This window comes from Rhizoctonia solani, chromosome 13 (assembly GCF_016906535.1).
Source record: "Rhizoctonia solani chromosome 13, complete sequence".
Classification (NCBI taxonomy): Eukaryota; Fungi; Basidiomycota; class Agaricomycetes; order Cantharellales; family Ceratobasidiaceae; genus Rhizoctonia; species Rhizoctonia solani.
Genome location: NC_057382.1, coordinates 632,836 through 645,775, shown reverse-complemented (window position 1 = coordinate 645,775; position 12,940 = coordinate 632,836). Strand labels below are relative to the sequence as shown.

General features: G+C 48.9%; 5 protein-coding genes and 1 pseudogene across 6 annotated transcripts; 3 read left to right on the top strand and 3 right to left on the bottom strand.

The window, feature by feature from the left end:
* Positions 1-149: 149 nt before the first annotated feature.
* Positions 150-246, bottom strand: RhiXN_12428 (annotated as a pseudogene). Its single transcript has one exon. The product of its transcript is annotated as a tRNA-Ser (tRNA).
* Positions 247-1,091: 845 nt separating this feature from the next.
* RhiXN_07056 (Glycosyltransferase sugar-binding region containing DXD motif) lies at positions 1,092-2,258 on the top strand (the record flags this gene model as incomplete). The annotated part of the gene is made up of 3 exons (XM_043326872.1): positions 1,092-1,567; positions 1,628-1,893; positions 1,948-2,258. 3 exons carry the CDS (start codon positions 1,092-1,094, stop codon positions 2,256-2,258), a joined length of 1,053 nt encoding a protein of 350 aa, XP_043185344.1.
* Positions 2,259-2,495: 237 nt separating this feature from the next.
* RhiXN_07055 (pectate lyase) lies at positions 2,496-3,489 on the bottom strand (the record flags this gene model as incomplete). The annotated part of the gene is made up of 5 exons (XM_043326871.1): positions 2,496-2,508; positions 2,568-2,847; positions 2,901-3,088; positions 3,159-3,258; positions 3,315-3,489. 5 exons carry the CDS (start codon positions 3,487-3,489, stop codon positions 2,496-2,498), a joined length of 756 nt encoding a protein of 251 aa, XP_043185343.1.
* Positions 3,490-4,377: 888 nt separating this feature from the next.
* RhiXN_07054 (pectate lyase) lies at positions 4,378-7,475 on the top strand (the record flags this gene model as incomplete). Its single annotated transcript, XM_043326870.1, has 5 exons — positions 4,378-4,552; positions 4,609-4,708; positions 4,779-4,966; positions 5,020-5,299; positions 6,362-7,475. 5 exons carry the CDS (start codon positions 4,378-4,380, stop codon positions 7,473-7,475), a joined length of 1,857 nt encoding a protein of 618 aa, XP_043185342.1.
* Positions 7,476-8,692: 1,217 nt separating this feature from the next.
* Positions 8,693-9,251, top strand: RhiXN_07053 (pectate lyase; the record flags this gene model as incomplete). Its single annotated transcript, XM_043326869.1, has 2 exons — positions 8,693-8,994; positions 9,050-9,251. The coding sequence occupies 2 exons, from the start codon at positions 8,693-8,695 to the stop codon at positions 9,249-9,251; spliced, it is 504 nt and encodes a 167-aa protein (XP_043185341.1).
* A 1,844-nt stretch (positions 9,252-11,095) lies between these two features.
* Positions 11,096-11,416, bottom strand: RhiXN_07052 (uncharacterized protein; the record flags this gene model as incomplete). The annotated part of the gene is made up of 1 exon (XM_043326868.1): positions 11,096-11,416. The coding sequence occupies one exon, from the start codon at positions 11,414-11,416 to the stop codon at positions 11,096-11,098; it is 321 nt and encodes a 106-aa protein (XP_043185340.1).
* Between the last annotated feature and the right edge of the window lie 1,524 nt (positions 11,417-12,940).

Here is a 12,940-nt window from a genome sequence, read left to right as displayed (position 1 = left end):
TCTTGAACACAAACCCATTGGGGTGGCCCACGCATGTATGTTTTACTCCACTCAACCAGCTGGAGTTTGAGCCTTGGAGCATTCATCGCTAGTAAAGCCAATTCACACCATTTTATTCGGGGGTCTTTGACTGCATTCACAAAAAACAACGACTACTGTGCGATTCGAACACACGCGGTCAAAGACCATTGCCTTGACAGAACCTATAGTAGCAGGGCAACCCAGTAACCACTTTGGTAAGCAGTCATCAAGGGTCTACCAAAAGGAGAGTGTATGTGGATAAACCTCTGAACGCGGGCCAAGCGGAATACAATGTTCCGAGTTCTGTCTCCGCTATCAATATTGTGCTGCGGGGTTCCTGGGTCAATATTGATCGACTGCGCCCCAGATATATGTCGAGGCCTTGAACCGTGCTGTATGCAATATACAAATGATTTGGGACGCTATAGTCGGTGAGAATGTATTGAACTAGATAAAAGATCAATAGCTCAAGTGTATATACGCAGTATGAATGAAGCGATACTGAGCTCGTTGAAAGACCTAGAAAATAAAGAAGTAAAATTGAGATGGTTTAATGCGATGAATAAAGTCGCTTGTGTGCAATCAAACAAAGATGATTCACACACTGTAGGCGTGTGATACGTGCGAGAAACACAGGGATACATGTGTTCGATAGAAACGATGACTAAGAAACGCAGCCCGTGGTAAACTGGAGTATTTATGGGCAAAGTAAGGAGAACTTTAATCATAATCTAAAGTCTTGTTCAATAGAATGTTTTTATCGGTTCCCTGCCATGACTTTTTCTGTTCTCAATTCCACGTTGCGTACTCTCGTCATTACGCGGTTTGGTCACGTTAAGAAGGGCCGATTAACGTCATTCAATCACTCTTTTCTAAAAACAGATGCTCTGTTGAGCATAGAGTTGATCTGCCGGGATTCAAAACTGACTGCGGGAGCATCGCATTAGCCAACCTACCCAGTTTTCAAATGCGTACATATACTCTAGCCTCAGAACGCTAATAATATAACGCGTGTTTCCCCAGCCTGTCGCCCTTCCTCCGTTATCCCCCCCGCTTAGGCTCAGTCTACCATGAGAACTGTGCGCATACCAACCAAAGCGTACATTCGTATCACAGTTGCCGCCATCCTTATGGCCTCTTTGATCGCTCTGAGCCTACTTGAATTCGGCTCCACACCTATTCGTAGTGCAATTTGCCGTTCTATATACCCCGAATATGCGAGTAAAACAGTATACACTACCGACCTCGCTCCGTCTATTAATGCTTCGTCACTTATGGCCCATTTTCTTGCGATCCGAGAGGGAAGGGCGGTTTCTTCTTCGATAGTCCCAGGCGAGATTATTCATCAAAGCTGGAAGGCGCAAGACGTGCCCCCCGTCTATCATTCACTAGTGACATCATGGCGATCCGCATACTCAAAGTGGACTTACGTACTATGGGACAATGGTGACAATCGGGCCCTAGTTGAAACTTTCTATCCGGAATGGCTTAAAGCTTATGAAGCCTTACCCTCTGATATCTATCGAGCCCACTTTACACGGAGTTTGTATATGTGATTACGTCTCATAATATTTCTTGCGAACGCCCTGAACTGTGATTCCTACAGGTACACTTTTGGCGGGATATACGCTGATATTGACTCCGAAGCGGTCTCTCCTTTGGACACTCTAGTAAAAGCGCAAAGGTTCACAGGTGCTCCAACAGCATTCCTGGGTACAATGGAAACCTCATCCCACAAACTGCACGGAATACCGAACGCATTTATGGCTGCTTCGGCTCCCGGGCATCCTTTATGGCTTATAGCCGCGCAAGACGCCGTTGATTGGGCTCGAGCGAGAAGCTGGGATCATTCCGTTCCAGCTCCGGGGCCTGGTAAGTCTTACCCATTTTAATAGTCGAATAGTATTTATTAATCAGACTCCATAGAATATATCTCTGGTTCAGTTTCGTTACGACGATCCATCATCAATTACTCGCCCTCCGTACTCCGGTCCCCCGTCGGCGCAGAAAATAACGCGTTTCATCCTACTTCCAACGAAGCTATTGCTCCTGTGGTGCTGTTTTCACCCGAGGTTATCTATCCTTTTGCTTGGGATCGGCCACGACCGCATGTCTTGACCGCAGCTCAAGAATGTGTATGCTGGATGGCACTGTCGACATTCAACCCAGAAAGATGTAAGCAGATGACTGGGGCGCGATGGGTTGTGCACTACTGGAAACGCAACTGGAAACTCTGAACATAGGTCTCACATTCCTACGACCATGATACTATATGTCCGCTATACCCTCTGTATTATTATGTACTCCATAGCCTCCTGCGAACTCAATATACATCCCAATAAATAGACAGATGCTCCAAACTGGGCCATGCGTAAGGAAGGAATCCAATAGTATTTAGCACTATTTACAGTTGGGATTATTGCTGTAGACAGTGATATGTAACAAGAGTATAATTATAAGTTAACCGGGTTTGGTTAGAACTTGCAGCTGTGCGACGATTACTTGTGAGCGAACAGCCACGATAGCAATAAAGATAGCGTGCTTACCTAGCGTTGGCCTTGTTCTTGGTCAGCGTCGTCGGCTCGTCGCCCTTGTTGTTGCCCTGGAACGTGTCACACACTGACGTCAGGCTGGTGTACGAGTTCGTCTTGGTGTCGATCGTCGCTACGTCTCCGAAGTTCGAGTTCACGCCTGCAAGCAACTTGCCGTTGCGAGCGATGATGTTGCTGATCTGCACCTGACGTTTGACCTGGGTGCCGCAGTTGCCGCACGAGCGGTAGAGCTTGCCGAAGTCCTGGACGCAGTACGAGTCGATCTTGACGAGGCCTAGGCGGAAATGGTAAGACGAGCTGGAGTTTGAAGCTAGGCGCACAACTCACCTCCGCCGTTGTGCTGGACGACCTTGTCGGACGCACTCTTGGCGCCTCCACCGGTGATGGTGGAGGTGCCGGAGCTCTGCCTGATGGTGATGGCGTCCTCGCACACGTCCTCGAACCAGACGTTGCGGATGGTGCAAGGGCCCTGGCAGTGCACACCCTCGTTCTGGTCCACACCGATCACGGCGTTGCTGCAGGGTATATGCGTCAGTATATGTATATAAAGCCAGCTTGGATGCGACGACTGCAACTTGAACTTACGCGAGAGTAGCACCGGACTCGAGGATGAAGACGGCGTCCTTGGTGCCGCCCTCCTTCTGACCGCCGCACTTGACACCACGGCCGTAGCGGAGGTTCTTGCCTGCGAATCGACGCATATAAGTATATGTGAAGTAAGCTAGCACCTCGGACACTTACCGTCGAAGGTCTCGCCAGCCTTGATGGTGCGAGCTGCGGACAGCTTGACGTTGGTAGATGCGGATGGGTTGGGGAACGAGCAGCTGGCCGCGCGCTTCTCCGAAGGAGCCGCGAGCGCGGTCTGAGCGAACATGCCGGCGACGATGGCAAAGGTAGCGAGCGAGAGCTGAACCATGATGCTGTAGGTAGTAGTAGGCTAACGAGGGGCTGGTAGTAGAGTAAGTCTGAGCTGAAGATGCTCAGCACTCCTCCCGCCGCTTTCCTTTTATACCTAACTACATCCCGTGCCTTGGACTCTCGGGTTGGCACAGTGACTACCACCTGCCTCTGTCCACTCGTTGCACGTGGTTTGATATTCGTTCAATGCTCGTAACAGTGCTCTGTCGGTCATCGTGCCAAGCCAGCTTTGACGTGTCGTCGCTTTCACACTACTCACTCATCCGGCCCGGCCGAAGAGTCGCTAGGCACACACCGGTAAGAGGTACTTAATGCAAATAACCATGCCTGTATTTAATATACAATCAAATGTATATGATTAGCTGAACGTGGATCGATTGCCAAGTGCCAACGCTAATTAACCATGTAACTTAATAAGGTTCACAAAGTGCATTATACATGTAAACTATGCTCATGAGCTGGCCAGATCTCAGTGCGGGACACAGTTCGTGAAATAATCGCGAAGGCTAATCTCAGCAACGGGACTAGGTACAATCGCCAGAGATAACCAATGGAGGTGACACGTCATGGTGTGGCCGCACAAAATGAAACTGGAGTGGCAAATGGACTGGCCCGGGTGACTCTGGCTGTGGTCAAGGTCACTCGGGCTTGACGTGTACTCGGAGAGTGTGCGATAAAAGAATTAAAATATCAAATGATGAAGAAATGTCAAACCACGTGCAACGAGTGGACAGAGGCAGGTGGTAGTCACTGTGCCAACCCGAGAGTCCAAGGCACGGGATGTAGTTAGGTATAAAAGGAAAGCGGCGGGAGGAGTGCTGAGCATCTTCAGCTCAGACTTACTCTACTACCAGCCCCTCGTTAGCCTACTACTACCTACAGCATCATGGTTCAGCTCTCGCTCGCTACCTTTGCCATCGTCGCCGGCATGTTCGCTCAGACCGCGCTCGCGGCTCCTTCGGAGAAGCGCGCGGCCAGCTGCTCGTTCCCCAACCCATCCGCATCTACCAACGTCAAGCTGTCCGCAGCTCGCACCATCAAGGCTGGCGAGACCTTCGACGGTAAGTGTCCGAGGTGCTAGCTTACTTCACATATACTTATATGCGTCGATTCGCAGGCAAGAACCTCCGCTACGGCCGTGGTGTCAAGTGCGGCGGTCAGAAGGAGGGCGGCACCAAGGACGCCGTCTTCATCCTCGAGTCCGGTGCTACTCTCGCGTAAGTTCAAGTTGCAGTCGTCGCATCCAAGCTGGCTTTATATACATATACTGACGCATATACCCTGCAGCAACGCCGTGATCGGTGTGGACCAGAACGAGGGTGTGCACTGCCAGGGCCCTTGCACCATCCGCAACGTCTGGTTCGAGGACGTGTGCGAGGACGCCATCACCATCAGGCAGAGCTCCGGCACCTCCACCATCACCGGTGGAGGCGCCAAGAGTGCGTCCGACAAGGTCGTCCAGCACAACGGCGGAGGTGAGTTGTGCGCCTAGCTTCAAACTCCAGCTCGTCTTACCATTTCCGCCTAGGCCTCGTCAAGATCGACTCGTACTGCGTCCAGGACTTCGGCAAGCTCTACCGCTCGTGCGGCAACTGCGGCACCCAGGTCAAACGTCAGGTGCAGATCAGCAACATCATCGCTCGCAACGGCAAGTTGCTTGCAGGCGTGAACTCGAACTTCGGAGACGTAGCGACGATCGACACCAAGACGAACTCGTACACCAGCCTGACGTCAGTGTGTGACACGTTCCAGGGCAACAACAAGGGCGACGAGCCGACGACGCTGACCAAGAACAAGGCCAACGCTAGGTAAGCACGCTATCTTTATTGCTATCGTGGCTGTTCGCTCACAAGTAATCGTCGCACAGCTGCAAGTTCTAACCAAACCCGGTTAACTTATAATTATACTCTTGTTACATATCACTGTCTACAGCAATAATCCCAACTGTAAATAGTGCTAAATACTATTGGATTCCTTCCTTACGCATGGCCCAGTTTGGAGCATCTGTCTATTTATTGGGATGTATATTGAGTTCGCAGGAGGCTATGGAGTACATAATAATACAGAGGGTATAGCGGACATATAGTACTTTGATCAACAAAGTCTGAAGCAAACATTTTCTCTGCCAAAAACTCCCATGGTTTTAGCAATAGGGTCAGTAGTCATGGTGGCTGTTGTTGGTGTTTTCAGACCCAAAGCTTTAATTAATTTGGTGTAGCTTTGATAATTGTAAGCTCGTGGATGTTGTCGTGCTTAATCTAAGGTGGTTTTTTCAGGGCATCTTTACTATTTAAGACAAACTGATCACTTAGATGTCTCGCAGGACTAGCGACAATGAACTCATTCTCCAGGGAAATTAACTTACATCGCGTTGTGCCCGCGTAGAATTGCCAATTGATCGATGACACGTGATACGGAACTCGATTATAGAGTCTCAAGAGGCTCTTGGTCGCAAATCGACGTTTGTACTTTAGGGAGTAGCGGCCATGGCTAACTTGTTTGAGATAGCTGAAATTGTTTATCTTATCTGTGAACAAGTGCCAAAATCCGATCTTGCCAGACTGATAATTACTTCCCATTTATTCTTTGATTGTGCAGTCCCACTCATCTGGAGATGCCTTCCTGAGACCGCACCTATAATACTGATGAGACTGATTCCTGGCTCTGGTGCTTATCTAATGAATGACCTTGATACCTCACTCGTAAAGGTACGCCGCTTGACTCGAGCAGAAACTTGCACTGGTTGAAGCAAGCTAGAACTTGCAACCTCTGGTTGCGCAAGCACTCACGCGAGTCCGTTTTTATGCACCATATGTCAAAGAACTTTCGCGACATCGAAGAAACAAGCAATCAAACGTAATATGGGACAGGCTATTCAAACTCGTCGGCACAGAGTCTATCCTAACGAATCTCGAAATCCTGAGAATATCCTTGGCCATACCTAGTATGAACACAGTTCCAGACCCGGTACCATTTATTTCAGCATTCTTGACGCCGACTATGGTAGAAATCGACCACTCCCGTCAGGCCCATCGTTACATGGAACCATATATTCTATCTCATCTAGTCTCTACAATTGCACAACAGTCCCCACATCTCCGCTCGCTGAAGTTGAGTAATGTTGCTGAGCAGACCCGTATGGGACCCATTCACGCGGGTCAACTAGCCAACTCGCTGGCCCAGCTCCGTAACCTTCGTATTCTTGGCATTGGTCCCGTGGCTTTAGATCCTCAAGTGCTAGCAGCCCTTGGTAGCTTACCCTACCTCGAGTCTCTTACTCTGAGCGAGCCCTATGATCCCCTAGGACTCTTTAGTTTGGAAAGGATAGACAAACCACCGTATGAATCTCTTCCTCATGATAGCTTCCCCTCTCTTTGGCACTTAGAAATCAACCCTCATTTTACATCTGACTCAGCGAATCAAACGTGGAATATTGTTTCTCTCTTCCAACACCTTACCTCCATTTATGTGCGAATAAATACACACGTGACACAAGCCCATATCTGCGGCTTTGTACGTTCTATTTGCCAGGGTAGTCCACTGGTGACAACCTTGCGCTTAGATTATGATAATAATTCCTCAGGATATGTATCATGGGTTTCTGCCGAGATAATGGATAGCCTGGCGCAGTTACCTCTACGTCGCTTGTGGCTGGTAGGAAAGGGCGGATATTATGATGCACCACGCTGGGATAGTGAGCAACTCGCTCTTGCATTACCAAAATTGGAAGATCTTCGAATACGTAATTACCTTTTTACGTTTAATGACCTCGTATTTATGGCAAAACACATGCCCCGACTTCAACAACTTTCGTTGTCGGTTCATCTCAACAACTGGCCATCTATAGACGAACTGCATACCCTTCGCCTATCTTCGTCTCTATCCCGCCTGCACTTTAATATGCACATCTTCCGGAACGATCTTTACGCTCTAGAAACATCATTTGGACTTTCAGATAATTTTTCAAAAACAATAGCCGCGTAAGCCCTTGTTTGACTTGGATCTCGACTGCCAGTTGACGTTCACGGAGCTGATAGGGGACTTCACGCTCTATGGCCCAAAGGTGTGACCTGTAGTACACGCCAACGATCTAGTAACAATTTCGAAATTCTCTCTGTGGACAAGATCAATAAGGCACTAGGATGTCTCCACAAAGTCGAACATGTCAACAAAACGGAGATTATGCTTCAAACATAGTCTCACAAACGGACTCAATGATGAATCTAATGTACATTTGAGCTATGTTTTTGGCTCATTTCTATAGAAATTCAAAATCGATATTGAACTCATATATTTAATGCGGGTATACATGCGTATGTTTGCAATGTTGCACTATCTTAAAAAATTATTTTATTAAGTTTCAACTGCAAAGGGAGCTTCACGCCGAGTTTGAGAGACGGTGACTGTAAAATCGGTACAGGTACCGGCTCTCGCAAAGCTATGACGGTAAGGGAAGAAATTAAAATCCAATGTATGCGCCTCGATCTCAGTACCCGATCGAAGGATGATGCTACCACCCAATAACTTTCTGTCAGGGTATCATACACCCCAGTTCACTTCGGTATCTCATTCATTTAATTGCATTTTCCTCAAAGGAGATATCCGTCTATGTAAAGACAAAGAGATCCTAGCTACCTCGAGCCAACCTATAGCGGGGTTTTGGGGTCTGACTGGTACACCATACGCAAACAGAGCTAGAAGCGATCCCCTACAAGGATTGTACATACATTTGCGGTTGTCAAGTACGAGGGCTTTCCTACTAGTTCAAAATCTTATGAGTCTAAGGCCAACAAATGTAACGCTAGTATCGGAATTGAAGGCCTAATTTTGATCGCTGCTAGTAGAGACTAGTACCCTACAAGATGCAATAGATGTTCAAAGTCCACATACTCGAGGGAGATACAAAATTCCGGCCACCCGAAGAGGCTACCACTCTAGCTACATATTTATTCAAGGGTACCGATGGGCCATTGCTTCCACTCTAACCCGCGTTTATACTCAATTGGGTACACTTTATATGCGGCAGCGACCAAGTGAATTCGAACAAGATGCCCGAGGCCACATGTGCCACTGCGTCCATATGTGAGTTTGAAATACGAGTATACATCCTGCCAAGTGAATTTTAACGTGCCGTGCCTTCCAGCTTAAGCACAGTTTGTCAAAGTTTTCCCGAAGTTGGCCCAGTATGGTGTGATAAACAAATGACTTTACCACCAATTCAAGGCCTTGTCAAGATCGACTCATACTGCGTCCAGGACTTTGGCAAGCTCTGCCGCTCGTGCGGCAACTGCAGCTCCCAGACTAAGCGTCAGGTACAAATCAGCCAGGTGATTGCCAAGAACGGAAAACTCCTTGCTGGTGTCAACTCGAATTATGGCGATGTCGCGACTATTGATACCAAGTCGAACTCCTACACAAGCGTCAAGTCGATTTGCGACACGTTCCAGGGTAACAGCAGCGGCAAAGAACCCACCACTCTGACCAAGAATCAGTCCAACTCCAAGTGCGTATTTGTAACTATACTTGTGCGGCAGTTGCTTACCGAGTTCACTTTGTAGCTGTAAGTTCCGAAGGCAATTGTTTGAGCCGAACTTCTCAGGGTTGGCCGAACTCGGCGTTGTATTTGACTTTACTCATAGTTTACCGAATATGACCTCATTTACTCATTACACATCGTTCGATACAACTCTGAACGTCTCAGAGCCTCGAGTACTTCAAGCACTTGTTACATACTTGTTTGAAGCCAATAACACTTCTTGATCCGATAAAAGTAATGTTATTACCTAGAAAGAGCTCTTAATACGGAACCGAGGTCGCCGGTCGCGAATTCCCCACTCCCGGCGTCCAATACTGCATACTATATGACGTATACCGTTTCCTAGGATTAACTTGCCGACCATCAACTTACACGTCCACGCGATATAATAGTTGACAATAAGAACGGGTGATACGGTGCCTTTCAGTCTCATTTGACCTAATATATTGACTATTCGGACGTACAATGGACGGTGGTACCTCGCACCGGTGCACCCACATCCAAAATGCAAGCCCAATACCCAAAAGCGCAACGGTCCCAGGAGTCGTATACCCGCTTAACAAGTCTCGCGAGCGGTCCGATTCGATGAAATCGAAAGATACGACCAATTGAAGATTTGAGTTCCTACGTGGCCAATTGAAGGTTCGATGGCCGTAGGGTATGTATCCATTAATAAACACAAATTTGTATCCACAATCGCTAGTACCAAAACGCTCTGGACGAGTTCGGATGAGGCTCCGTAAAATTGGCTTTTAGACTCGAGAAGTTCTAATATGAAGCCATCGAAGAGCGTGTAAAAAATTACAATTTTCACAAGACAGAATGTTGTAATGTAGACATAGGGGGGAGGTGAGCCGTAAATCAGATAGGATCCCAGCTTCCAATGATGACGTTCATTTCGGTGGTGGCCCTGGATAACTTGAAGCAAGGGACAAAATCCATTTTGACCACAACAGCGCCAAACGCCTCCCGAGTTCCTAGCCTATTGTTCGACCACTATACGTTTACGCACCTTCCCTATCAAGCATATATTCATTTACCCCCAGGATCCCGGGTACGGTCGCTCACCTCACGAAGACGTCCCCAGTTGAGCAGGTGGGTCACAGGGGATAGGAATGCGCCGGTACGAGGAACTCAGTTGCCACGTCCGTCAAAGGGATCATGAGAGGAACCCATGGAGAGCATGATTCGAGTGTCCTGGGCGCATGAGACTTATCCGCCGAGCTGATCACAAGATGCCTTGCCGGGAGGAGGATCCGGTGCGCGGGGGTATGCAAGGGCCGAAACGGACCAAGGCTGGGAGTTTAAGACTATCGTGAGAATGATGGGTGTCCAATTAATGCTCGCAGAGCGCGTTATTTGCATAGCAGAGCGCGGCGTACATCCAAGTCGGAAAGCGCTCATGTGCGCAGATCAAAAGTTGAACGCCGATCGCAGTAGCTGGAGGGCTGGACACCGGGAATGAGCACAGAAAAGAGATGCGAGTGGCAATGTTTTGAAGCAATGACTAGCAGAGCGCGTACATCCATACGGTGGCTAGTCTCGACTCGTCTAGGCATATCCGAACCTGGGCACAGGATACCACTCCAATTAACGCTCGAGAATGGAAAGTCAAGTCGGACCAAAAGGATCCTACCCCGATCCCGGTGGAAGAACAACAAGAGACCCAAGGAGTCCTTACAAACCTTGAGCATATGCCACGAAATGATGGTCAATATGAGCCCCCTGTTGTTAGCAGTATACACACATGAACTCGAAGACGCACAAGGAATCTCAGTTGGAAAAAGTGAGGAGTGAGGTCATTCCTCCGTCTATTAGGTTTACGCACAAGCCTAGGGTCGGATGGGGTTCACGCCGAGAAGGTTCCTTTGGACCAGTAAGCACTTGCTTTTTCCAGCCTAAGCGAGATTCGGACCGGAGCGTCCGGCCAAGGGTCGCGTTCCATCTTGAGGAAGTGATGCCCCAGAGTACGGAGTGCCGACAGACGAGCGAGGAAGGGCGACCCCAGGCATGAGGGAAGTTTGAGATTGCGTGCAATACACCCGGAAAAGGCAATACAAGACATCGTTTATTCGTAACCAGTTTTCTGTAGATGTTCTGTCTGGTACGGGATAACCATGAGGAATGTAAACAAAACAGCATCGAGGGTGTAGAAGAACGTGGTTGGAGTTGGGCTGATGGACGAGTCCGCTTCGGTTGATGACCAAGGGCCCAGGTCGAAACACGTTGAACAGCGGCGCGCAGCTTTCACCGTTTTTCTTACTGATCCAAAGCCCGACGCCTCATCATCATCATCATCATCATCAACCAAAGGGGAAGGGGGAAGTGAAGGGGAAAAAAGATCGCGTAAAATACGCAAAAAATTACGCTGATGATCATCCATGCCCATGAGAGAACAAAATAAGACTTTTGCATTCGGACCGTTTGCTTTTGTACGAGCGATCACGGACGTTAGTGGCGCCAGTCAGACACCGGTCCTGGCACCCGGTCATTGGGCACATTGAGGGGGCCAATTGCCAAGTGCGACAGGACAACCGACCCCCCTTCCTCTCCCCGGTAAAGATCGCCCCCCGGGGTCCGCAAGTCCCCAGGGACCGAAAGTAACCAAACTCGACCCTCTCAGCTTTTTCCTTTGTCCAGCCATCCGCCAACAAAGCTGGACCTACATCAAGCGCCGCTCACGTGATAGTTTCGCTTTTCCTCTCTTCCCTTGTCGCTTTTCCCATCTCTGCTCTTGCCTCTCGGAATTGCAATTTGTAATTTTGGTCCAAGCGCGAATCGATGGTCGTGGCAAAAAAAAAAAAAGAAAGAAAAGAACAAGATACACACAGACGGGGGGTGAAAAATAAAGTTTGATTCGAGCGCAAACCTTGTTTGCATATCGGTCAGAGGGGCGCTGTGGGTATATGCAGAGTGAAACCGGCGAGAAGGAATCTTTACCCAAAATGCGCGCACATATTTCGCGCTCGGCGGTCGGGTGGGTGGCGGACTTTTAACCTTGTGAAGCGCGAGAAGACCCAAGGGAGAGGAAAGGAGAGGGGCGGGGGGAGGGGAGGGAGATGACGGAATGGAACAACGTATCGTCACGATCATGTGCTTTGTGCGGTGAGCTCGGGGCCGTGTATGTGTGTGTGCGATATGATAAGACGCATAATAGTGATAATAGCAAGTGGAGGAGATCGAAAGTCGGACTTGGACGAGTGGGTGTGAGAGATATAGTACCATCCAAGGTAGTACGCCCCAAACCAAAGACGACCTCATTCGATTTCACGAATCACATTAATATTATTATATCACTCCATCTAGGCGTTCAAAGCCAAGAATCGATCACGGAGGGGCAGTGTGTTCCGTAAATAGTTAGCGTTTCGCAAGGATCGCCCAAGTCTGAGAAAGCAGAGACCACATATAGGTCATTTACGCGGGGGGAGACAAGGGGAGCTGGTCTTTTCATGGGAACTTTGCGACCATATATGGTTATTCGACTTGGCCCCACGAGCGGGAGGAGGGGGGGGGGGGTTTCGCGATCTGTTGCGTCTGCCTCAGCGCGAGTCGCACGAACAGGCCGGAACCAACCGTACGAGTGTCACCCCGGTGCTGAATACGCATTATTACGCCAGTTAACCGCGCGCTGTGCGTTTGCCAAGAAACGGATTGTCATATCTAGTTCTCTGTCCCCTCGAGCACGTTTAACATGGATCAAGGCAAGGAACGGTCATATCCATTCATTCCATTCATTCATTTTCGTTTCGGAAAAGTTATCCCTCTCGATGATCTCATGCGGGCGGGCCGGGAGGGGGATGCAACAAGACAAGGCAAGGGCAACGCCTGGGCCACTTGGACCATATTATGTTATGTTACACATGTGCCCCCACTCGCGATCGACTTGTACCGGGTTGGGTGGGTGGTGTGATCA